Source organism: Pithys albifrons, chromosome 7 (assembly GCF_047495875.1).
Source record: "Pithys albifrons albifrons isolate INPA30051 chromosome 7, PitAlb_v1, whole genome shotgun sequence".
In the NCBI taxonomy this organism is placed as follows: domain Eukaryota; kingdom Metazoa; phylum Chordata; class Aves; order Passeriformes; family Thamnophilidae; genus Pithys; species Pithys albifrons.
In genome coordinates this window covers 53,095,625-53,118,768 of record NC_092464.1, presented here as the reverse complement: position 1 = coordinate 53,118,768, position 23,144 = coordinate 53,095,625, and the positions used below count along the sequence as shown (strand labels likewise).

Here is a 23,144-nt window from a genome sequence, read left to right as displayed (position 1 = left end):
AATGCCATATTTACTGTTTGGTTTTGCCAACATAGTATTTATGACTGGCAGATTCTTGGAGAAAGTATGGAAAAATTCAAATGTGTTCACTTTCCATCACAGCCCAACCAGCCAAGAGCAGAAAGAACTTCAAGGTGAGGGCACTGGAAGCCACTCCCCAAGGGGTGTGTGTGTGTGCAGGACCCTCTGTGGGATGACAAGCTCATACTCACAGCCTCAGCAGGGCTTTGTAGAAGGGCCTTGTGAAGAAAGCGTCCAGAAGGTACTGATGGATGAGAGCAAGGCCAAGGATACGACCACTGAACCTGAACCTGGGAGAGAGAAATGCACAGTGAGTGAAGTGCAACTCAGGACTTCCAGTATAGAAACTCACAGAGGGAGCAAATGTGGGGGTTTTGTTTTTGTTTATTTTTTCATTTTTGAATTAGTTTTTCACATTTATCCATTGATTGGTCTCTTCTCCCAGGCACTCAGCAATAGGACAAGAGGGCACGGGCTCAAGCTCTGCCAGGGGAAATTGAAGTTGGAGAGCAGAAACAAATTCTTTCCAGAAAGAGTAATCAGGCATTGGAATGGCCTGCCCAGGGAGGAGGTGGATTCCCCATCCCTGGACGTTTTCAGCCTGAGACTGGCCGTGGCAATGAGTGCCATGATCTGGTAAAGGGACTGGAGTTGGACCAAGCGATGGACTTGATGATCTTGGAGGTCTTTTCCAACCCAAATGATTCTATGATTTCTTTTTTCCCTGAGCAGATACTTAATACCACCCCTCCCATGTCTGATCAGTAACAGAACTCTTACTGATCCACCTTCCACAGTGCCCAACCTGCAGCTGGCATGTTTGTGCCCTGCTGTGCCATCACCTCCTGTGATCCTTGGCAGAATGCTCAGAAACAGACTGACTCCATTGAACACAACACTGAGCCAGTGACATACTGCAATGCTCCACCTCACCAGAAAACAGACTATTTCAAAAGAGCTGCAAAGGATATTTGCAGAATCAGTACACCCAGTTTCTGACTAGTTACAACCCTGTCCGAGGTGGGGCTTTAAAGTACTTCAAAGGGTAGTGAGTTGACTTTATAGGGAGAACTGAAGTTCAAGCAAACCAACGTGTTACCAAGGACACATTAAATCAGTACCTAAAGCTCGGGCACATTGTCTCCAGAATAGTTCCTTAATGCTGATGCTCAGTGGTCTTCAGCATTTACATACTCCTGTTTGTTTCTGTTTGCTAAGAAAAAAACCCCTTAGTCCCACTAAAAGTACACTGAAACAGTTCCCTGGACTTCTGATGATAAACTGTTAAATTTTTCTTCCTATGGTTTCTTCTATAACTTACTAGGTATTTTTCCATCAAATCTATTTTAAAATCAACAATCTCAGATAGAAAAATACAGAATTGGTGAGAAACCAAGCGAGTTTGATTTTTGTAAAAATGACCCCAAACATTTTTAAAAAAGGAATGGAAAAAAAACCCAACAACCCCAATGTGAGCACTCCAAGCCTGAGCTGACAGACATCACAGTAAAGTTTTACTGCACAAAAGATAAGAACCAGATCTACTATCCAAGAAACCATTCCTTCCACTACAGGAACCAAAGACCTCTCCTGCACATGAATGAAACATGAGTCTCATTGTAATAAAAGTAGCACAAAATATCTGTTCAGTCAACTTTATGCTCATGGGACAGAACAACGAGTGCTTAGTATGTCAAATGGGGCACAAACCAGTGTGCTGTGGGCCCAATTAGCATTTACATCACCACAGGAGCTGCCTCCAGGCTCCCTGCATCCAAAAAGGTGCTTATGATCTGCAGCTGACCAGCAACAGAAGAGTGATTATGTTACCCCCTCACAGCTGTTTGCACAGCAGCAACAAAAGGCAGCTGTTGGGTCTAGGCAGGACCTGCTTCACTTCACTTGTGCTCCTGTGCAATGTTTCCAGCAAAAAGCAGGGAAAAGAGGGGGAGCTGACACAATGGAAGCACAGTAGAAGCCAGACAGCCCAAACCCCAGAAATGCTGAGCCTATAATCCATCAGTTTTATAGCACCTTCAGGATCCATAACCAGGTCTGTTTGTCCTAAATAACGCACATCAGCTTTTTTTGGTGTGTTCTTTGCTCCCATCCATCCCTGCGTTTGGAAAGCTGAGTGAGAACACTGGGAGCACAGGGGGTGTTCCTCACCAGTTATGAGGGATGGGGCAGGCAGGAGCCATCTGGAATAAAGTAAAGCGGAAGTTAACTGCCAAGAAAGATTTGGGGATGCTGCTTCTCCTCAGAAACCACCTGAAGTGTGTGAACAGTGTTCCTTTGCTCCTGGCTGGTTGTGTCACTCCTGCACCTCTGCACGGCTTTAAGGACACTCAGGCACAGCTGACATGAGGGGCAGTGCTCCAAGATCAAGGTGTTTACAGCCACATGTTGCAGTGCTCGTTAGAGGTGAGCTTAATTTGAGGCAGTGGCTGGTGGCAGAACAGTCTCAAACCATCCAAAGGCCACGGGCAGCATTTCTGTGTGAAAGGACCAAGACTGGTGGGCCAGGGAAGAACAACTCTGGGCTGTGTGTTCACCAGCCTGGCCTTGCACTTTCAGCCCTCAGGGACACACCAGAGGTTGCTCAAAGAGATGGTCTGACTATGGTTCCACAGCCCCAGCCCTTGCAATGGGATTCTGTAGGAAAACAAGGCCAACACTAACCGATCTGCATGAGGGAGATGAAATAATTAACAAGACATTGCCACTCCTGGTACCCCATCAATACAACAGATACAAAAGTTCTGTTGCAGACTGTGTTCCCTGGCAGCTCCACATCACCCCAGCAGACATGGTGCTTCATGGCCAAAGTGTGTGAGTTCTCCAACCCACAGAGCTCTGCTATCTCTGCAGAGAATTGCTCTACTTGACTCTGATCTAAAGAGTGGTGTGTAAGAAGGTCCTCTTGTCCAGGTTACACAGGGCCTGGCACCAGAGGTGACACTTCTGTGGTCCAGCAGTGCCCTGAGAAACATGGCCCATGGGAAGTCACTGGATAACTGAGAAACAGGGACCACGGGAAGCCACTGGATACCTGAGAAACATGGACCGTGGTGAGTCACTGGATACCTGAGAAACAGGGACCATGGGAAGCCACTGGATACCTGAGAAACAAGGACCATGGGAAGCCACTGGATACCTGAGAAACAAGGACCATGGGAAGCCACTGGATACCTGAGAAACATGGACCGTGGTGAGTCACTGGATACCTGAGAAACAGGGACCATGGGAAGTCACTGGATACCTGAGAAACCGGGACCATGGGAAGCCACTGGATACCTGAGAAACAGAGACCATGGGAAGTCACTGGATACCTGAGAAACAGGGACCATGGGAAGCCACTGGATATCGATCCAAAGGGAGGCATTTGCTGCTGTTCTCAGAGAAAAACCTCAACAGCCTCTCTGCCTGTGTGTCCATACAGTCCATCATGCTGCCACTGCAATCAGCCAAGCAGAACAGTCCCACTTAATATATATCAAAACCGACAAAGAAGCAAGAAGGAACAAATTGCCCTCCTTCCAAAGGCCAGTTAAAGGAAAAACAGACTCTTGTGTTTATTTCTTCTTGCAGGATTTAGAGCATGGGTGAGATTTAGAGGTGGATGAGACAGTCCCTTCAGAACAAGTTTTCTTGACAGAATAAGCAGCACAAAGGTAAATCCTGCCTGGAGGGCACATACCTTCTTTAAACCTGACTTACATTTATCTTTCCAAGGAAATGTAAAATGCTTGTTTGGGTTTTTTTTTTTCTAGCAGAAAAGCTGGTTTGAGAGAGCTGGGGAATGCAAGGTCTTGCTCTGGCCTTTTCTTTCAACACCCTTCCCTTTGGGAGACAATGATGGAGTCTGAGTAATGTGCTCTGGCAGAGGGGAAATGCAGGAAGGAGTTAATGACCAGGAAATGGTGGAAGGAGAGACAGAATTAATGAGCAGGAGAGTGGCTCTGGTTTGCCTGCCTATTGACACTGCTCCTCCACTCAAAAAGGACATTGTGTGCACCTGCTTTCTGGCTTTTAACAGCACTACTCTTTGACCCATTTGCAGAAGTTTCCAGGATTCCAGTTGGATTCTTCAGTGCCCCTGGAACAGCCTGCTGCAAAATAGCAGTGGAGCTCTGCACACTCACTGCATATCTGCGTACTCAGGGAGAGACAAACGCATGTGCTGGAGCAGTGACCAGGCAATACATTTCCCTCCAACTGCAGCTGAGTCACAGGAGTTGAATTTACTCCACTCCTTATCAAACAGCACCAGAGCAAGGCAGGACCCACAGTGACACTTCGGTACAGGGCTCTCTCTTAACTGGTTGGGTGAACAGCTCTGTTTTATATGACAGCTTCCCCTTGGGTTCAAATGGATAAGGATGTACCTCTAAAAATTGTAATCCATGTGTAAAGAGGAAGAATAGTTTGTATCATTCTGCTGAGGATGCTTTGGGAACCATGGTTTGGGGGCTAAATTGGGTATGGTATGAGAACTTTAAATGCCAAATAGAGGAAGCACCTGATGGGATTAAAAAGATTGAGAATCTTGCAAAACTTATCTCACTCAAACACATGAGCTGCGTTCAAGTGCACCCTTCTTGATGCAATAGGTTGTGAGAAAATATTCAAAGAAGGGCTCAAGAGAGATAAATGCAACATGGGTCACATCAAATTTGAAAATGTCACTTTCATAAGACTGCTGAGAGTTTGCTTTCATCTCTAAGGCAAATTTACACATTCTGGTGCACCAGTTTTAAAGCTTTTAACTGTTTAATCGTGCAGATGAACTTCTGAGCACCTGAGAGACAAGTGAACAAATGAGGCTGCACTGTGGGACAGCTGAGGGACAATGGTGTTTGCCAGGTGGGTGCAGCTGGACAGCCTCTTGGTCCTTCCACAGTGGGAGAGACTGGACCTAATCTCAGCCATTATCAGATACCAGAGAATCTAACAAGAGGAAAATATTTAGAAAGGCATAGTCATGGGAAAGACTTCACTCTGAGTATGCATCTTATTAGACAAAGGAGAATTCATGAAGCAGAAATTTGTAGCAAACCAGGTACCGTGGATTCAACAGGTTGTGGTGCAGCTTCTTTTGAAAGGACAGTTAAACCCACCACTGTTATGCAGACACCTGTGAACAACGTGAAGGCCAGAAATTGTATATTAAGGGAACTTTTAAAAAATCCATTCTTATAGATGAAAATTTTGTGATTTGCAATCTTGTGATGTGAAGGAGGGACACAACATGCAGAGGAAAATGTACTGATTATAATTTCTGAGTTTTGGTGTTATCACCAGCATTAACACTTTATTGGCCAAGAAGGCCAATGGGATCCTGGCCTGGATCAAAAATAGCATGGCCAGCAGGCCCAGGGCAGTGACCCTTCCCCTGGACTCTGCCTTGGGGAGGCCACACCTTGAGTGTTGTGTTCAGTTCTGGGCCCCTCAGTTGAGGAAAGAGATTGAGGGGCTGGAGCGGGGCCAGAGAAGAGCAACGAGGCTGGAGAAGGGACTGGAGCACAAGTGCTGTGGGGAGAGGCTGAGGGAGCTGGGGGTGTTTAGGCTGGAGAAGAGGAGGCTCAGAGGTGACCTCAGCACTGTCTGGAACTGCCTGAAGGGAAGTTCTGGCCAGGTGGGGGTTGGTCTCTTCTCCCAGGCACTCAGCAATAGGACAAGGGGGCACGATGGGCTCAAGCTCTGCCAGGGGAAATTGGAGAGCAGAAAAAAATTCTTTGCAGAGAGAGTGCTCAGGCATTGGAATGGGCTGCCCAGAGAGGGGGTGGATTCCCCATCCCTGGAGGTTTTTAAAGGGAGATTGGCCGTGGCACTGAGTGCCATGATGTGGTAAAGGGACTGGAGCTGGAGCAAGGGTTGGACTTGATGATCTCGGAGGTCTTTTCCAACCCAATCGAGTCTATGATTCTACGGCATCCTGTCTATCTCACTTGAACTGCAAACTGTGCAGGCCACCTCCTCTGGCACTGGGGCAAGTGTGCTCTGCATGTCTGCAGGCTCAGGGGTAGCATTCCATTCCCACAGGATGCCTCTTCAGCCCAGGGATCTGAGGAGCTCATGTGTCATTAAGTTGAAAGGAATGGCTCTTACAAAGGCAGGGAGCAGAACTCCATGAAGCCTCAGCACATTAAAAAGAAAAGGTAAAATAATTCCAAAATTAGTCATGGAGGAGAATTCCAGCATAAGGAGTAACAAGACTACAGTTGGATCTTTTTCTTATATCCATCTCCAATATGAACAATTCTCATGGAGACCAAGATACACTGCTGGGCCACCTATGCATGGCACCTTCCAATGTTGCACTGAGAACTTATCCCACCTCTGCTGGTACATAACCACACTGCCATGCCACCTGAGAGCTTGCTCCTGATCCCCACATGTTTCTTTCAAAGGAATGGTAATGATCAGGTCTTGTTTTTTCCCCTTTGAGTTATGTTCTAAATACCAAAATACTTATTGAGTCAAAATTGATTACAGGTTTTCAGACAGTTCCTGAGTTTTTAAGGGCAGTCTCCATACATCCTCACTATGTTTATTGCAAGTGTGAGCATCAATTTTCTACAGCAAAGGCCAGTACAATACTGACAGTCCTGTAAGGGCTTGCCCTACTTGTATTTTCTGGATCTTTCAGCAAGAGGAACACAACATTTCTGTTTCTCAGTACTAAGGAGTGACCACATGAAAAGAGCTATTGCTTATATGGGAGGGAAATGTGAACTATCCATGTCCTTCTAAAGCTCTCGAGCTCATGCACCCTGAATTAGCAACTAAACCTCAAACCACTCCTGAAGCTTAATCTACCAGCAACTGAAAAGCAAAGAGATAAAGCAAACCTTATTGCTTCATTATTTAAGTCATCAGATCCTGCAAGTCTTTTCCTTGTCTCTAAGCTGGCTATGTTACATGTTCACTCCAAAGATCTTTCCATCTTCCTTATATTCTGGCTAAATAAAATGAAGATGGTCTCTGTATCAAGAAACATGTGCTGTGTGTCATGTTACCAGTAACAACGAAGTTCAGGAATGCAGAGTGTGGAAGGAGGAGCAGTGTGGCTGAGTGTGAAGGGCCAGCCCTGGCTGCAGAGCTACCTCAATGTCCCATCCTCCTCCTCTGGGGGCAGCCCTGCCAAACCAGGGCAACCAAATCCTCCTCAGAAACCAGTCTGCCTCCAGGCTTTGGCTTTCCCTGCTGGCACAGTGGGTAAAACACTCTGCCTGTTGGCAAACACTCCTCCAACTCTGCCCAGTGCCACAGAGGAGGTCCACACTGAGGTGTGAACTGCTGCTTGGAAGATTACAAACCTCTACACTTTGTGATTTTCAGCTCTTAGACTGGCAGATCTCAGAGCAGCTTACACAGGGCATCAGTGCCAATATTTCATTTGGAAAATGAGAAAGATTAAGTACAGAAGTAAAATTACTCATCTGAAGTTATCCAGAAAAAAAGTAACAATGGAATCACAGTCCTCTGACCCCTTGCTCCATTTCAGTAGTTTAGTCTATTTGACATTTTTTACTCTCTCATCTTCTATAAAACAATATATAATGTTGTCAATCAGCTCCCGTTTATGATCAGCTCCACATGGACCAGTTCAGCCTGATGCACATGAGTTGTTTTTTTTCAGGCCAGCAAAAGAGCATTTTCATGAAGAGATTTTCATTTCTCAGTCAAAGATTTTGGAAAGGTTGGTAGTGGGCATTTTTCAAATCCCTGAACTAGTGAAGTTTTATACACTGCATGACTTATGTTTGCTTTCCACGGCTTTGCCAGACTAGTCAAGGTCCAGGGGAAAATCCAGAGATTTAGTCAAGAGGGCCATAAAATCACAAGCTGAATGGCTGCACATTTTCCTTCAATGGACCTTCAGGTCTTGTTTTGCAAATCATTGAACACCTCCAGCTTTTATCAACACCTTTTATCACCACACTGCAAACTGGCTGCTCCTGACCTCTCCTGGGAACAGGCACAACAGCAGACCTGAACCTTTCACTTCGGTTCTGAAGCCTAAAAAAATTTTATTTTTCCTTTACAAATCTTGTCAATACAAATAAATAATTCCAGTTTCTAGTCTGTCATTTTCCAGAATGGAAGTCATGAGTCACAGTGTAAAAAGGTTCCTTCAATCAGTCATAGGATACTGAATGTACAGCTCTGTATTCTTATTATCAAGTGATTTTTGTTTTTCTCATAGAGAGTGGTCAGGTCAGGATTTTTCTCATCCTCCATAGATTTATTGAGATTGTGAAAAATATTCCTGTCTCAGGTTAGGGCAAAGTAACAAATTCAACATGGCCTTTCTCCTTTAATAACATACAGACCAGCTCAAATCTTAATTAGCCCCCTTTTCTGGAATTTAAGGTAACACTAAGGTAATATACGGAAATGCAAGTAATTTTCAATGGACAAACAAAACTTTTAACTTTCAAAACACCCCAGGAAGAGGCCAACACAAGGAGAAATGCCTCTCCTGCTCAAAAACACCCCAAATGAGTTTGGGTGATTTACTGAAAACAATCCTGCTCTGCAAGCAGCCGTTCTTTTGATGTCTGAATTGTGTTGCTAATACAAAAGGTCAGCTTGGGAACTTGTGCACCTGCTCTAGTTGACTTTTCTTTACCTTAGCAAAGCCTGAATGAAATGTAGTGAGAGATAATGAGGGGCACTGATGATGAGCAACACCCCCCAGTGCCAGCTCAGCCCTGCCATTCCAGTGTGGCTGGGACAGGACACACCAGCACATCCATCACTCCCTGGGAGTTTTTTGCCACTGCAGACACACACACAAAATCCCTGCCCATCCTGATCCTTCCCTGCAAGCCACGTGCCCAGGGGCAGTGTGGATTTTATACCCTTTGTTGCTCTGCCACATGCAAGGTGGAAACACCCCAGAGATTTTCATGTGAAGCCTCCCATGTCTGGGCAAATTTAATCTGCAACATTGCAAAACACTAAATGGCCCCAAGCAAGGGAAAACCCCATAAATATGAGTTTTGAAAAACAGAACAAAACAGATGTAAAAACAGAACAAAAGAGAACACCAGCCTTTCCCTCAAACCAAACAACAATTATAGAAGTCGTGCTAGAGAGACTGTGAGATCCAGAGAAGGAAGAAGGGGGAGAGACTGGGAGAGACATCTCTTCTTTCAGCTCATGTAACAGCACCATTCAGGTCCTCAAAAGAACTTGGAAAAAAATTCTCTACTAAGAGACAGAAAGTCAAGAATAAGGTAAATATAAAGCAGAACCTTGTTTTTTGTTTTTGTGTTTTTTTAAAAAAGGTTGCTGTACAAGCTTGGTTAGGGAGAATGTTTTTCTTCTCCTTCAGTTTTGGTTTGCCTTTAATCTTCCAATTCCTCCTGACCCTTAATCAATAATTAGCCAGCTGTTGAGGTAGGCTCTATGTGATACAGTCATACATCAAACTTGATAGGAAAATCAAAGTTTACTTAAGTACAGAAGGCATTGAAAGAGATCACAGAACAGCAGCAAGAAGGTATTTCAGTAACATACTCATTTCACATAGTGAAAAGGTCTTAAAAATTATTTTAGCTGCACGTTTATTTTAATATGATTCTTGTCCAGAAGATTTACAGTAGTGCTTTAAAACTCCTCATGCAAACATAATTTATTTAAAATAAGATATTGCTAGTAATTAAAATTTATAGTGTAACATAACATGAAATCCTTTGGTTTTCTACAGTGCCTTTCATCTGAGAATTTCAAAGCAGTTTAGAGCATTAGTGTGCACCAAATGGCTTTCAAGTTGGTTACACACTAGGAAATCTCCTCAGATGGAAACTGAGGCAAAGAGGTAATCAGCTAATTTCAAAAAGATGTAGCTGGATATCTGATGTGATTTTTAAGAGGATGATTTTCCAGTGTTTAGCATAAACAGCCCCTTTTAAGATGGCTGCAAAATTGGTCTTCTGAATTTATTCCTCCCCCAAAGGTAGACCCACACAAACCAAACTCAGTGTTTCTGACTCCCTGACTAAACCAGGTACTGAGCCATATGTAGGCTGACTGCCACAACAGTTGAAAAATTAGGGAGATTAATGAGTAACTCACACCACATATTCCTCAGAGCTGCTTTCAGTCAGAGCAGAGGAGTCCTGGCAGTTTGCAGACCTCCTGCTTAGATGCTGTGACTACATTTCTCCACTGTTTCTGTAAAGAGCCAGGAATGTGCCCAAATCCATCCCATGAGCTGGTCAGCATCTGAACAAAACCCATTAGGTCATGAGGCAATTTGTCACTTTCTTTAAAAACACTTGAGTCAAAATAAGTCATTCTGTGTGTGGCAGGATTAACGCAGCTTTGTTTCCTATGGATCTGCCTCTGATGGCCCCACATCACCACCCTGAAGCTCCAGTTCCTCCTACACAGCCCTGCTGGCACTTCCCAGTGTCTCCATTCTGCCTCCCCTGAGTTTTCACAGCTCTCCCTCACATTCACGAGCTGCTGAGCAGGATGACATGCCTGGCTTGCAGCCTGGGATGGCCCTGCCAGCTCCTTCCTGCTGCCAGCCCAGCTGAGAGGGCAGCTCAGCTCCCTGGGCACTCACCAGCCCTCCCCACCAAGACAGGCTCTTCTCCAGGTCTATCCTTCACCCACACATAGGTTTCACAAAGCTTTTAGGCAATCAGCACCTTTGAGATGTTTCCCTTGCTGTCAAACAGGTCTCAAACTGATTAGGAACCTGTTTGATGGACAGGCAGGGCCATTGCACAAGGAAATTGGGTTAAGAAAACCAACCAAGTGCTCCAACGGGCAAGGACAGCTGAGGTTGCAACATCCTGGGCTCTTCTTGGGTTTATTGTAAGGAAAAATGGGCAAAGGAACACCCTGCATTCTTGGGCATGGCAGAGGTGGTTTGGGATGGTTATGGGGTTTCTCAGTGATGGTTATGGGGTTTCTCAGTGATGGTTATGGGGTTTCTCCTTTACATGAAATAACAGAACATGAGGAGGGGTATGGGAGGACAGAAAGAAAGGTTAACTGTGAGAACTGGACAAAGAAACTCCTGCCCCAAAGCAGTTCTACATGACCCTTCAGTCAATGGAGGAGTTCACCAGGACACGGCAGACAGGGAACAACCTACAGCTTCTGGAGATCTGGGCCACTGTTTTTGGCTGTATCATCTTTGTGGTGTTCAGTTGGATTGTGCACAAAACCACTTTACTCATAGGTCTTCAACTTTCTAATAAGGTTCTGCTAAATAAATGTATTAATCTTCATATAGAGAAAACCAAACAAAAAGCAACAGGACTTTTCTGAGATGGACACAGACTGCTAAGTATGATTAGCAAGCTGTAAATGCCTCTAAGGTAACTAACTCTGGGGTACTGCTCTCTGGCTGCATAAGTGACACAGCAAGGTCCACAAATGTTACAAAACCCAGGCTGCCACTAATTTACTATGAAAACACAGAAGAGGATGTTTCAATTTAAGATCCCTCAGATCTCAAAATGAATGTCTGTGAATGATTTTTTCTGTCTAGGCCCTTTGGCCTTTCATGCAGAGACTGGTCTTCTTTTCATATTTCTGGCTTTGGTTCTACATTTACAAAAATTCCAGAGTAGATGATGTGACAGGGATTGCTGGAGCAAGTCAGATAAAAGAACAGGCAAGTGGTCTGGTGACAAAAAGCCTGGTGTGGGTGACTGTGACACGAGCACAGTGCTGTCTCTGGAAGGAGGGGGCACTGCATTATCATCCTGCACTACTCCTTGGGGCAGGAAAACACTGGCCATGAAAAGAAGACATGAAAAAGAGAGCCTGCATTTCCACCTGACAGCAGAGTATGAACACAATGTTTTGTGAGCTAAAAGAACAACAGTACTTTTGTTGTCATTGTCAGATGAAGGACTCACAGCAGGGAGGGAAAGTTCAAGAGAAAACACTGAAAATTGCTTTATTCTAAGAGGCAGCAGAACTTCTTAAGTGATATTACACTGACAGCCAAATCATAACACGTGAGAATGGCAGCCATGTAAACAGTGGAACAGCACAGAGATGATACTGCTCAGGTTTGGTGAAAGTGATACAGAAATTACCACAGAAACAAACATTCACTTTCCCACCTCGCTCAGCTGGAGCAGAGTAGGGAAATACTATGGAAAAGGACGGACAAAATACACACCAAGGGAAACCAAAGTATATCACAGGCATTTTGTTACAGAACACAATGAATGAGATGCAATGAAAAGATGCCAGTGACTTTCTAGACCCCTTGAAAATGCCCCATGAAGAAGACAGGGAGAGTAACCAGTAAGCCACACAAAGATTTGAGACTATGCAGACTCTGGAACTAGACATTATATTCCCGGAATTCAGAAACGAATTTCCTTGGAGTTGATTTACCCATCCAATTTTTTATTATTTATTGACTTTTGGGGAAGAAGAGATCTGCAGTATTCAATCAAACCTTAGTTACTCAAATCAGAGACAGAAACCTTTCTCACCTCAGTGAAAAAGTATCTTTGTATATCCACTAACACTGGGCACCCTGGACCCCAGGGCTTCAATCAATGCTTCAGGAACTCAAAGTCCACCTGCAACCTTCCCAAGGACTGTTAGTAGGGAGGAAAGGGAGCAGCCAATGGGGCAAGCCATTGGGAGTCAATTAGTATTAGGAATCCAGCATGAAACTGTACTGAGTATCACAGTTCTGACTTTCATAGAATTGCAGAACATGCTGAGCTGGAAGGAGCCACAAGGACCATCGAGTGCAACTCCTGTCCCTGCACAGGCCCATCCCCAGAGTCACTCCCTGTGCCCCAGAGCATCATCCAAACACTCCTGGAGCTCTGGCAGCCTTGGGGCTGTGCCCACTGCCCTGGGGAGCCTGGTCAGTGCCCACCACCCTCTGGGGGAAGAGCCTTTTCCTGAGATCCAACCTGACCCTGCCCTGACACAGCTCCAGGCCATTCCCTGGGGGCTGTCCCTGCCCTGACACAGCTCCAGGTCATTCTCTGGGGGCTGTCCCTGCCCTGACACAGCTCCAGGCCATTCCCTGGGTGCTGTCCCTGCCCTGACACAGCTCCAGCCATTCCCTGGGTGCTGTCCCTGCCCTGACACAGCTCCAGGCCTTTCCTTGGGGGCTGTTCCTGCCCTGACGCAGCTCCAGCCCTTCCCTGGGGGCTGTCCCTGCCCTGACACAGCTCCAGCCCTTCCCTGGGGGCTGTCCCTGCCCTGACACAGCTCCAGCCATTCCCTGGGGGCTGTCCCTGCCCTGACACAGCTCCAGGCCATTCCCTGGGGGCTGTCCCTGCCCTGACACAGCTCCAGGCCATTCCCTGTAACACACCAAGTGCCCTCAGGCACATGAGGCTGTGACAGATACATTTAATATTCCTCAATACTCCATCTCCCAGCATACTGAGCAAAACTTGAGCAGGATTCTTCAGTGGCTCATCCTATCTCAGGTGCTCAAAACACCTGACCAAGTGCAAAGATAAGAACAGTATTTTGTGCAAAACCATATTCTTTTCACTGAAATAATACACAGCAGGTGGCACAACATTTTGCTCACTTATTTGGAGAAGGGCAAACCACCTTAAGTGGGGATGAATTTCGTAAGTAATGTAGAAGATCTTTTCAAATATCCAGGCAAAAAGCCAGACAGTTACCCAGATGAGACAGAATGGTTCATTACTGGCATGGATTAAAGGCATCTCTTCTGGCTCTAAGCTTCACATACATCCTGTAGCATGCAGATAAAAATATGTATCATCAAATTTATTTGGTCTAGAGAGTTATAACAGTGTCCTTCCAGCTATACAGGGATTAAAATACAATTTTTTTAACTTCGAAAGTGTGTGATATCTAATACTCTTGTGTTCAGCATGCACATATGTTAACTGAAGGAAAAAGTCTTATTCAATGGAAGGTTGCAGGAAAGGTGTTAAATCTCAGTTTCTCCATAAATGAGAAGTATTTTCCAGTCATTATGTCTCTTTCTTAACTTGGCACACACACAACTGCTCTGGGCTTTGATGTGCTCATTTTGGACTCAGAATGCTGTTTGTACAAAGAGCAAAGCTTGAAACAAGCCATTAAAAGGGGCAGAACTGTAACTTTTAGGATGGGGAAAAAAAGAGCAGCGTATTTCACAATTCTGCCAACATGAACAAAACTTCACATCTTTGCATTTTGTTGTATTTACCTCGAACTCACCACTGCTCACTTAAGAAAAAAACCAACAAGATAATTTTGAGGGGAATTTTTTCCTGGCCCTGCTTCTTAATATAGCCATTCTTGCAGAATTAGTGTCCAGAAAAACATGCCAAGGGGAGATTTCACAGAATGATGTGCTTTTAAGTCGAAGAAATCTGCAAATCTAAACCAATTGTGGTTGTGTGGTTTTCATGACGGACTTCAGACTTCAAGCTTTGAAAAGACTCTGAATATTAATTATCTGTGACCCTGAGACTCTCAAACTGATTCATCCATCCATGCTAACTGGTGCTTCAGAACACATTTGACAGGAGGAAAATAACCTTTATTTTTTTGCATGTTAGAGGGAGGAGGATCTGTTGGAACCATATCAACAACTAAATCGGAGAAATACAAGTTTTAGCACTACTTTGATGAGAATGAAGTTGGAGAAGGACTGAGAAGATCCTAAAACCTCATTCTTAATGAATAAACAATGTCAAGGCAGTTAGTGCAGTGCCCTTGGAGAAATTAGCCCATAAAGCCTTTATGGGAGAATCCTACTCTGAGCTGCAAAAAGCTTCCTCCAAATCCCATCTTAGCTGACTGCACAGAACACAGAACTGAGATCAGTCACACAGATAGCAGAGCAACATTTAGAAAGGTCAGAGATATCTACAACCCAATCATGAAGCCTATCTGGCTAACTATAAAAAGCTGGTCTCAGCCAATTGTTTCCATAACAGGTTCAAGAAGTATTTCCAAGCTCTGACTGGATTGCTTATCTTTCTCTTGGGTTCTGCAATCTCGCCCTATTTACAATATTTCACGTGCAAACCTCTTCATTCATAGCATTTCTTTCCTTCTGCAGGCCAAGAGACTTAGTTTATCCCTCTTATAAAAAGAAAACTAAAAATGCCCAAAGGCCAACTAACATTCTGCCCACAAGAAGCTGGACTGGTATGTGTAGATGGAGGAATATCCCAAGTGTCCACCTGTTGCTGATTCCTGAGCTAAATGATAACTACTAGAGAAAATCATTTTAGGTGTCTTTCTGCTGTTCTGTGTGCCCAGGAGACATTTAAAAACCTGCCTCTGTCATCTCTCAAGGAGGACAAAATGCAGGGATCAAACAAACCATACATTTTTTGCAGCAGAATTTATCACTTAAGAAAATTGCAGGTGAACTCTGTGCCACAACTGTGTTTACAGCACAGGAGAGAAAGGTTTCAACTCCTGCTGAGATAACAGGACAACATGATTTCTGGAGACAGAGGCCTGAGCTTGGTGTACTCACATGATGCCCTGGGGTTGGCACCTGCCCCAGTGGTGCTCTGCCTTCAAATTGAAACATCTCCACAAATAACAGCCCCTTAAACCAAGAGTTCACCCTTGCTGTCTGTTAAGATGAACAAAGGACAGAGCAGACTTCTTCTTGAGAACTACGAAGGCACTGCATAATGTCTAATGAACAGGACTGCAGTGGAAGGTGGACAGGCTGTAAGAGCCAAGCTGCCCTCTCTTCACAAGCCCACTTCTTACAAGACTTTTTCCATTTCTGATACTGCAGATCCACTGCCACATCTTCCTGCTCATGTCAGAAGAGAAACTCTCCAATGCAAGGATCACTGTTAGCACAATGCTCCACTGCTGGAAGTGATAATACAAAAAAAATCCCAACAATTCAGAGACCACGCTAGTCCCAAGAAACAGCCCTTTCTTCCCTCCTTCAGCCTTAAGAGAGGTGATGGTACAACTGCTCTTGGTCTCCTGCCCACTGTAAGCCAAGCACAGGAGAATCTGTTTACAACAACAGAGGGACATGTAGTATTTGCAATTTAAAAGGGGCCTGAACTGCCTTCCATTTTAAAAAAGGAGCTCTGAGACCAGCCAGTGAGACTGACAAAGAAAACCATCACAGGAACAAACCCATGTCATGTGGCAGTACTTTGACACAATGAAATCCCACAAGGGATCAAGTGATGCCCAGGGCTCGCAGCCCACGGTTTGCTGAACCACATCTGACACTATCACAGTGAAAACAACTTCCAGAACCAAACAGATTTGGAGGCAGAGAGAAAAAGTAAGACCACAATGTGCCTTCAGAATTTTTGATAAAGAAGCAAGATCTGCTTGCACACTTACTTGCTGAGGCAGAACACCTGCTCGCTCTGCTGGCCTTGCCCCGCACAAGCAGGGACATTCTGTCAGGGAAGAACAGGCAAAGTGCCTTCACTGGGCCTTTTTTAAAGGCTGTGTAGGCACAGAGCAGCAATGTGGCTCTCAGAGAACACTGTACAGCTCCCAAGGGCAGTGCTGCTGCGTGTACAGAGACACCACACTGGCTGTTCTTAGGAAGGGACCAAGGAGATGAGGTCTGGCTTAAGCAGAGCTCTTCTCCCTGTCCTTTGCAAATTCACAAAGAGGTGCACAAAAACCCAATCCCAAGGAATGCGAGCAGGACATTTTAACAGCAGCACCTCATCACAACTTGCTCGTGCATTTACACTTACTCCTTTTCTTCCTCTTCACAACCCATTTTCCACTTCTTCCCAGCAGAAGCAATATCTGTACATACTCTAGTCTAAACTGGCAGCTTTTGTTCTTCCTTTCCATTTTCTTAATGCTCTGAAATGATTGCTCAGTTCTGCATAAATGCTCTTACCATTCCAGGTGGTTCTCAACAAAGGCAGACATGGGGCTGATCTGTACAGTGTAGGTGTCGTTGGCTGAATACTCAAACAGCCCATAGTAGGGATTGAAGAGCTCCTGAGACAGAAGGAAGAAGAATTCTCGGGAGGGGCCACTGTAGTCCAGCCTGGAAAGGAAAAGGGAGAAAAGAGAAAATGAGGTTCCTTACCATTTGAGTGAATTTCCTGGGTTTGTGCAGTCAAGTGTGTCTAACATGGTGCATCTGTCCTCTCAAAACTTGCTTCTGAGTCCTGAACAAGTCACTATGCTGAAATGTCACCAATATCCAGCTTGATCTGGGAGGAATCATAGCTGGGACATGTCCCTTAAGTAGTTTGTTTTCCTTTTTCCAAGGTACACCTTAAGCTGTGCTTTCCTGTTGCATGAATTTAGTCTGTAGAGTCACCTTTGTTCCTTTTATTTTTTAAATTCAATTTTTAGGTCAAGCTGTTTCCAATTACCTCAAATTGAAAATAAAAAAGCAAAACAAGACAAAGTTTCACAAATGCATAATGCACTAAGCCCAACTGTGATGTATTTACTAAAACCAGATCATTCTCTAGTAACAGTAGGTAGGTTTTTCAACCTAAAATAAACCTACATGCAGCAACATGAAGAAATGATTTGTAGCCATGTATCATGGGTGCTGAAAGATTTTCTGAGGTGGACACTGGTTTCCACTCAACAAATCTAAAGTGAGTGCAAAGCTCTGTAGCTGGATCAGAATGCTCTGCACTGTGTTGGAGTTGTGGAACCCCAAGTGCTGAATGACTGATTTGTGCAACCAGAAAGGTGACAAAGGGCAGGCAGGCCCAGCCTCCTCTTTTGTGTCTGGACACTCCTCATCAATCTATAACTCCCTGAAGGGAAGTTCTGGCCAGGTGGGGATTGGTCTCTTCTCCCAGGCACTCAGCAATAGGACAGGGGGGCACAGGCTCAAGCTCTGCCAGGGGAAATTGAAGTTGGAGATCAGAAAAAAATTCTTTGCAGAGAGAGTGCTCAGGCATTGGAATGGGCTGCCCAGAGAGGGGGTGGATTCCCCATCCCTGAAGGTTTTTAAAGTGAGATTGGCTGTGGCACTGAGTGCCATGATCTTGTAAAGGGACTGGAGTTGGACCAAGGTTTGGACTTGATGATCTCAGAGGTCTTTTCTAACCCAATTGAGTCCATGATTCTGTGATTCAGCTTTTGTCTCTTGGAGGAGCTTTGGCTCTAGGATGGTGTGGTAACACTAAAGCTGTAACAGCAAAGAGGATGATAATGGCAATAAGCCCACATGACCCACTAGTGCCAGCCACAGAACAGATCTGGTTCAGTGGACACCAAAACACTGGGCTAAGCCTGGTGATGGTTGGAGTACAGAACTACAAACAACACCTGTCTATAATAAAAACCTTCAAGGGCAAATCAGGTATTGCATTTCTGGGCAACATATTAACTCATCATAAAGCCTTCATAGTTCATTTTCAGCATCCTTTTAGCTTTGAAACACGTGGGAAGCTGTGCCCATCCAGCAGCACGTGGCCATCCAGCATCAGCTCCTCTTTCAGCAGGGAATTGGTATCCTGGAGTCCCTGCAGCAGAATGTGTATCAGCCCTAAGCAGAAGAAACCCTGGAGGAATGTATCTTCAGATGTAAACGAGTCAGTGGAGAATGAATGAATTTTCAAATCAAATTGGTTGGTAATTTCTCCTGAGGACACCGTGCCACACACAGTAAAAGCTGCTGGATATGAGGGGTAAGCATGACTTTGGCCAGTGTTGGCATCACAGAACGCTGCTCTGAGCACACAGACTGAGCTGTGCTACCTGTTTATGCTTTACTTGCAAGTCAGAGGTAAAAACAGCTGTGAAAGACGACTTCTGTCAAATAATACTGAATCACAGAATCACAGAATGGATTGGGTTGGAAAAGACCTCTGAGATCATCAAGTCCAACCCTTGGTCCAACTCCAGTCCCTTTACCAGATCATGGCACTCAGTGCCACGGCCAATCTCACCTTAAAAACCTCCAGGGATGGGGAATCCACCCCCTCTCTGGGCAGCCCATTCCAATGCCTGAGCACTCTCTCTGCAAAGAATTTCTTTCTGATCTCCAACTTCAATTTCCCCTGGCAGAGCTTGAGCCCGTGCCCCCTTGTCCTATTGCTGAGTGCCTGGGAGAAGAGACCAACCCCCACCTGGCCAGAACTTCCCTTCAGGGAGTTCTAGACAGTGCTGAGGTCACCTCTGAGCCTCCTCTTCTCCAGGCTAAACACCCCCAGCTCCCTCAGCCTCTCCCCACAGCACTTGTGCTCCAGTCCCTTCTCCAGCCTCGTTGCTCTTCTCTGGCCCCGCTCCAGCCCTTCAATCTCTTTTCTGAACTGAGGGGCCCAGAACTGAACACAGCACTCAAGGTGTGGCCTCCCCAAGGCAGAGTACAGGGGAAGGGTCACTGCCCTTGGCCTGCTGGCCATCCTATGATGCAAAAGGACATGTTTCTGCCCCAGAGTGAACAGAGGGAAGGGCTGAGAGCCCAGGCCACACTGTGGGGAGGGAGCAGCTCCTCCTTCAAACCCGCTTACAGAGGAGGAGGTGACTTCTGCTTTCCACTGGACCTAACAGGCCCTCAGACAAGCTCAGCCTGGCAGATGCCCTTCCCTGACGTGCCACCTCAGAGCTGACAGTGCCAGCAGTCGAGAGCTCCATGAGATCCTCACTGTTGTGGTGCCTTTGGAACTGAAATCCTATCCGTGTGGGTTTGGAAAAAAAATTAAAACCAGAAACTTAACATGCAAAGCTACTGAAATACAGTTTCATGCCTTTGCTTTATGGAACACTGGAAACATGCACACTGGTCTTTCCATTATAAAAGCATGCCAATTAAGCCTCAATTGAGGTGAGCCAGGGTGGCTTTGAAAGGTTCTGTTACTATTTGGAAACAAAAGCTGGCTTTAATCACACAAGAATGGGCCATGGGTTTGTAAGACTGGTAGAAAGTTTCGTTCTCAAGAGACTTCTATTGCTTCCACCTTCCAGCTGGGTGAATTAAACCGTAGCAACTAAATAGCATTCATGTTTCTTACTTCAGCCAGAAACAAGAAATCCACACATGGATAACAAATGATCATTAGATGGCATGCAAAGCAAGAATTTTTGAAGCAAAACCAGATCCACTGTGAAGAGTTAGAGCAACAAAGTGGATTAAGGTCTGGCCTCTAATTATAGTCCTGAGGCTGATTCAGTGTGTAAACATTGACCTGTAGTTGAGTTTTTCCTTCCAGCCAGTCAAATACCTATGGCAAGGAGATGGCATTAGATTTAACTACTTAAATTGTCACTTTGAGACATCTAGATGGAAGGTGTTACAGGGAAATGGAGCATTCCTGTTATTGTTACTTTTAACAAATGTTTAAGATGAATCACTTACTCAGAGGCAAAACAAAACCAAACAAACATTACATAACAAGAGAGGCTCAGCCTTAGACCACTTGGTGTTTTGCAACACAACAGCTACTTCAAAGCTGAGAGCACTTTGTGGTTCCCTACCCTTCCTCGCCAACAAAGGTGACGTAGAGCTTGTTCCGCTGCAGCTCCTTGCGGGAATACGCCATGACCTGGTTGAAGGTGCCTTCCAGGAGGTGCTCACGCCGGATAATCAACCTGCAGAGGGAGGCAGAGAGAAACACTCCGTGGCTGAGTCCTGGGGGAGCTTGTGAGGCTGAGGGTAAACAAGAGCTGCTAAAGAGAGGCATTTGTTCTCAGAGAATGCAATAAAATTGACTCATGTGCTGCTTGACCATGATGGGTTTTCATTCAGTGCTTGTTCCTCAGGCTTTTCTAAGTGCCTCAAAGGTGAGTTTCTTCACAATGTTGTGACTTGAGATGAGCTCAGTTGGTTAAAACTTGGTTGTAATAATGCCAAGGTCATGGATTCAATCCCCTGTGTGGGCCATTGACTTAAGAGTTGGACTCGATGATCCTTGTGGGTCCCTTCCAACTCAGAATAGTCTGGGATTTGATTGAAAGTGTTGCTCTGCTGCTGAGACTCTGCAACAACAAGTCTATGTGTAGAGGGGGCTGTGAGTTTCCTGTGTGTGTATGAGGTCCCAGTTTTCTGGAACTGGCCCCAAACACTTCCTGGATTTAATCCAGTGAATGTCCAAGGAAATGCTGCTTCTGTAGCAGAGGAAGCAAAGGGAGTATCAGCCTCTGTTTATACAACACATCTCTCACTCTCCTACCAAACTCTACAACAACTTAATGAATAGTACTTTCAAATACCATCTGTGCAAGAAATCCTTCTTGTTCACATGCCCATGGACATTTTAAGGCAGACCTTCTAAAACACATTTCATGTCTGCCTTGGACCCACTTAGTGGGACACAAAAAGGGTAACCACCAGCTAGGGCTCCTCAGCTCTGTAGGACTGTTTTCATGGTGATGTTTGCCTGGAATAAATTTCTTGCCTTCATACTTTTTTTTTCCACAACAGATGTCATTTGGTAGGAAGCCAACATGATGCATAAATTTAACCAGATGCCCAAGAAATACCTTAGAAACACACAGTTTTTTTGGGGAAGTTGGATAACTAGACTGAGCACAAGTAGCTACAGACTCAAAAGCCAACTAACAAGATGTCTGGGAAGCAAACTCCACAACCAAATCACAGAGTTTGCCAAAATACAGGAAGAGTGGCAGAAATCTATTTCAAATCTGGGAGGGCTACTGACACAAAGAACTCTGGAGAATTAAACCTACATGTACAGACTGACTCCTGTAGGGTCACACTCTGGTCCTGAGTTATACTGATATGCAGATCCAAAGAACTTGGAGTCACTCCATCCTTACTGTGATGGAGTTATTGCTAATATGTGGCGGATGATATTTGCCTGAGTGGATGGTTCTCCTGCTAGCAAATCATGGGTGTTGAACATCCCTGTTAAACAGGGAGGAAATGGGAGTGTAAGAGGATATGAATCTGTAAGAAATACAACTTCCACAAGAGCCTCTTGAAGGTCACTCTTTTGCAGGATATACTCAGATCTTATCCTGGCCTGATGGTTCATGTACAAAATGCAACCTCCAGTGTCTTTTCCATCCCCTATCCCCTCTTACTGGATAATAATACAAAGCAAAGCTATGTGATGTTAGACTGAGTGACTTGTAATACTCACTTTATTTTCCCTGGACCTTGCCCATACCCTTTGGCTTCAAGTTTTCGGTAGAAATTGCGCAGCTTGGCTTCGAAGTCCCTCCTGTATGGAGAAGGAGCTCTTGCACTTGCTCTCTGCAGCCCTGGTGGGAAAATGAACACCATCCTAAGGGGCTTTACAGTTTTCCAAATCATGCAGCTTATGTTTCCAGACAGAACTGGCTAATAAATGTGTTAGGAACTTTTTACAGGGATAGAGTTCACTCAGGATTTATTTTTGTTCTACCTGGCATCAATGAAGTCATAAGTTCTCATAATTCAGTGATTGCAATGAATTCCAGGGGCTGTATCTGCATCACTAGAAGAATTGTTAAGCTCCCCTTGTGTGTGCCCTTTAACAGCCTTTAACTGTGATTCATCTGAATGGAAATTCCAGGATCACAAAGGCACGAGAAAGACTGGCATGCATTACTGCTCCTCATGGGCAGTGGCATTCAGGTTTTCTTGCCTTTTTTCACTTTTAAGAGGTCTCTCCCCTCTGCACTGTAGAGGCAATATCATTCTTTGGCAGGACTAAACTCTGGAGCTCAGGGCAATGCTTCTCACCAGCCAAGCTGGGAATCAGGTTTCCCTGTCTTAATCTGTCTGTATATTAAACACTCACAGCTATCAACACCAAACCAAGGATTTCTCTCAGTAAGAAATACTAAATTTTCCTATCATGATTCACACGTACAGCAGATTTTTAGCAATGTGGGACCCTTTGTTTTGAAGGCTGCACTCTCAGAGCATCTGATTATTCCTTTTGTATAAACAAGTGCCATGTCATAAAGGGTGAAAGGATCCATGAAATCTCATTGCCTTATTTCACTACAGAAGACAGTAAAAACAAGGTCTTTGATGAGAAATGTGGCAGAAAATGCTCCACAGGAAGGAAAAAGAAGTCATCACACTTAGTGGGACCCCAAAGTATTGTCATTGCCAGAATGGAAGGGCATTACCAACTGTCTCTGCTAGTAAAACAGAAAGACATATTATTTACATGCAGTGCAAAGAGAACCCCTGGTGACACATCTTTCTTCTGTCAGACTTTCCCCCTCTCCAGGACATAAAAAATGGG

At 44.9% G+C, this 23,144-nt stretch overlaps 1 protein-coding gene across 7 annotated transcripts in view; it reads right to left on the bottom strand.

The window, feature by feature from the left end:
- HECW1 (HECT, C2 and WW domain containing E3 ubiquitin protein ligase 1) overlaps positions 1-23,144 on the bottom strand; it is a 252,145-nt gene that overhangs the window by 16,890 nt on the left and 212,111 nt on the right. For all 7 annotated transcript variants that reach the window (XM_071559590.1, XM_071559593.1, XM_071559587.1 and 4 more), the window contains 4 exons: positions 22,047-22,167; positions 20,419-20,532; positions 16,865-17,017; positions 213-311 (listed from right to left, as the gene is read on the bottom strand). In XM_071559590.1, the coding sequence (XP_071415691.1) occupies positions 213-311; positions 16,865-17,017; positions 20,419-20,532; positions 22,047-22,167 (487 nt within the window). The remainder of the gene's footprint in view (positions 1-212; positions 312-16,864; positions 17,018-20,418; positions 20,533-22,046; positions 22,168-23,144) is intronic.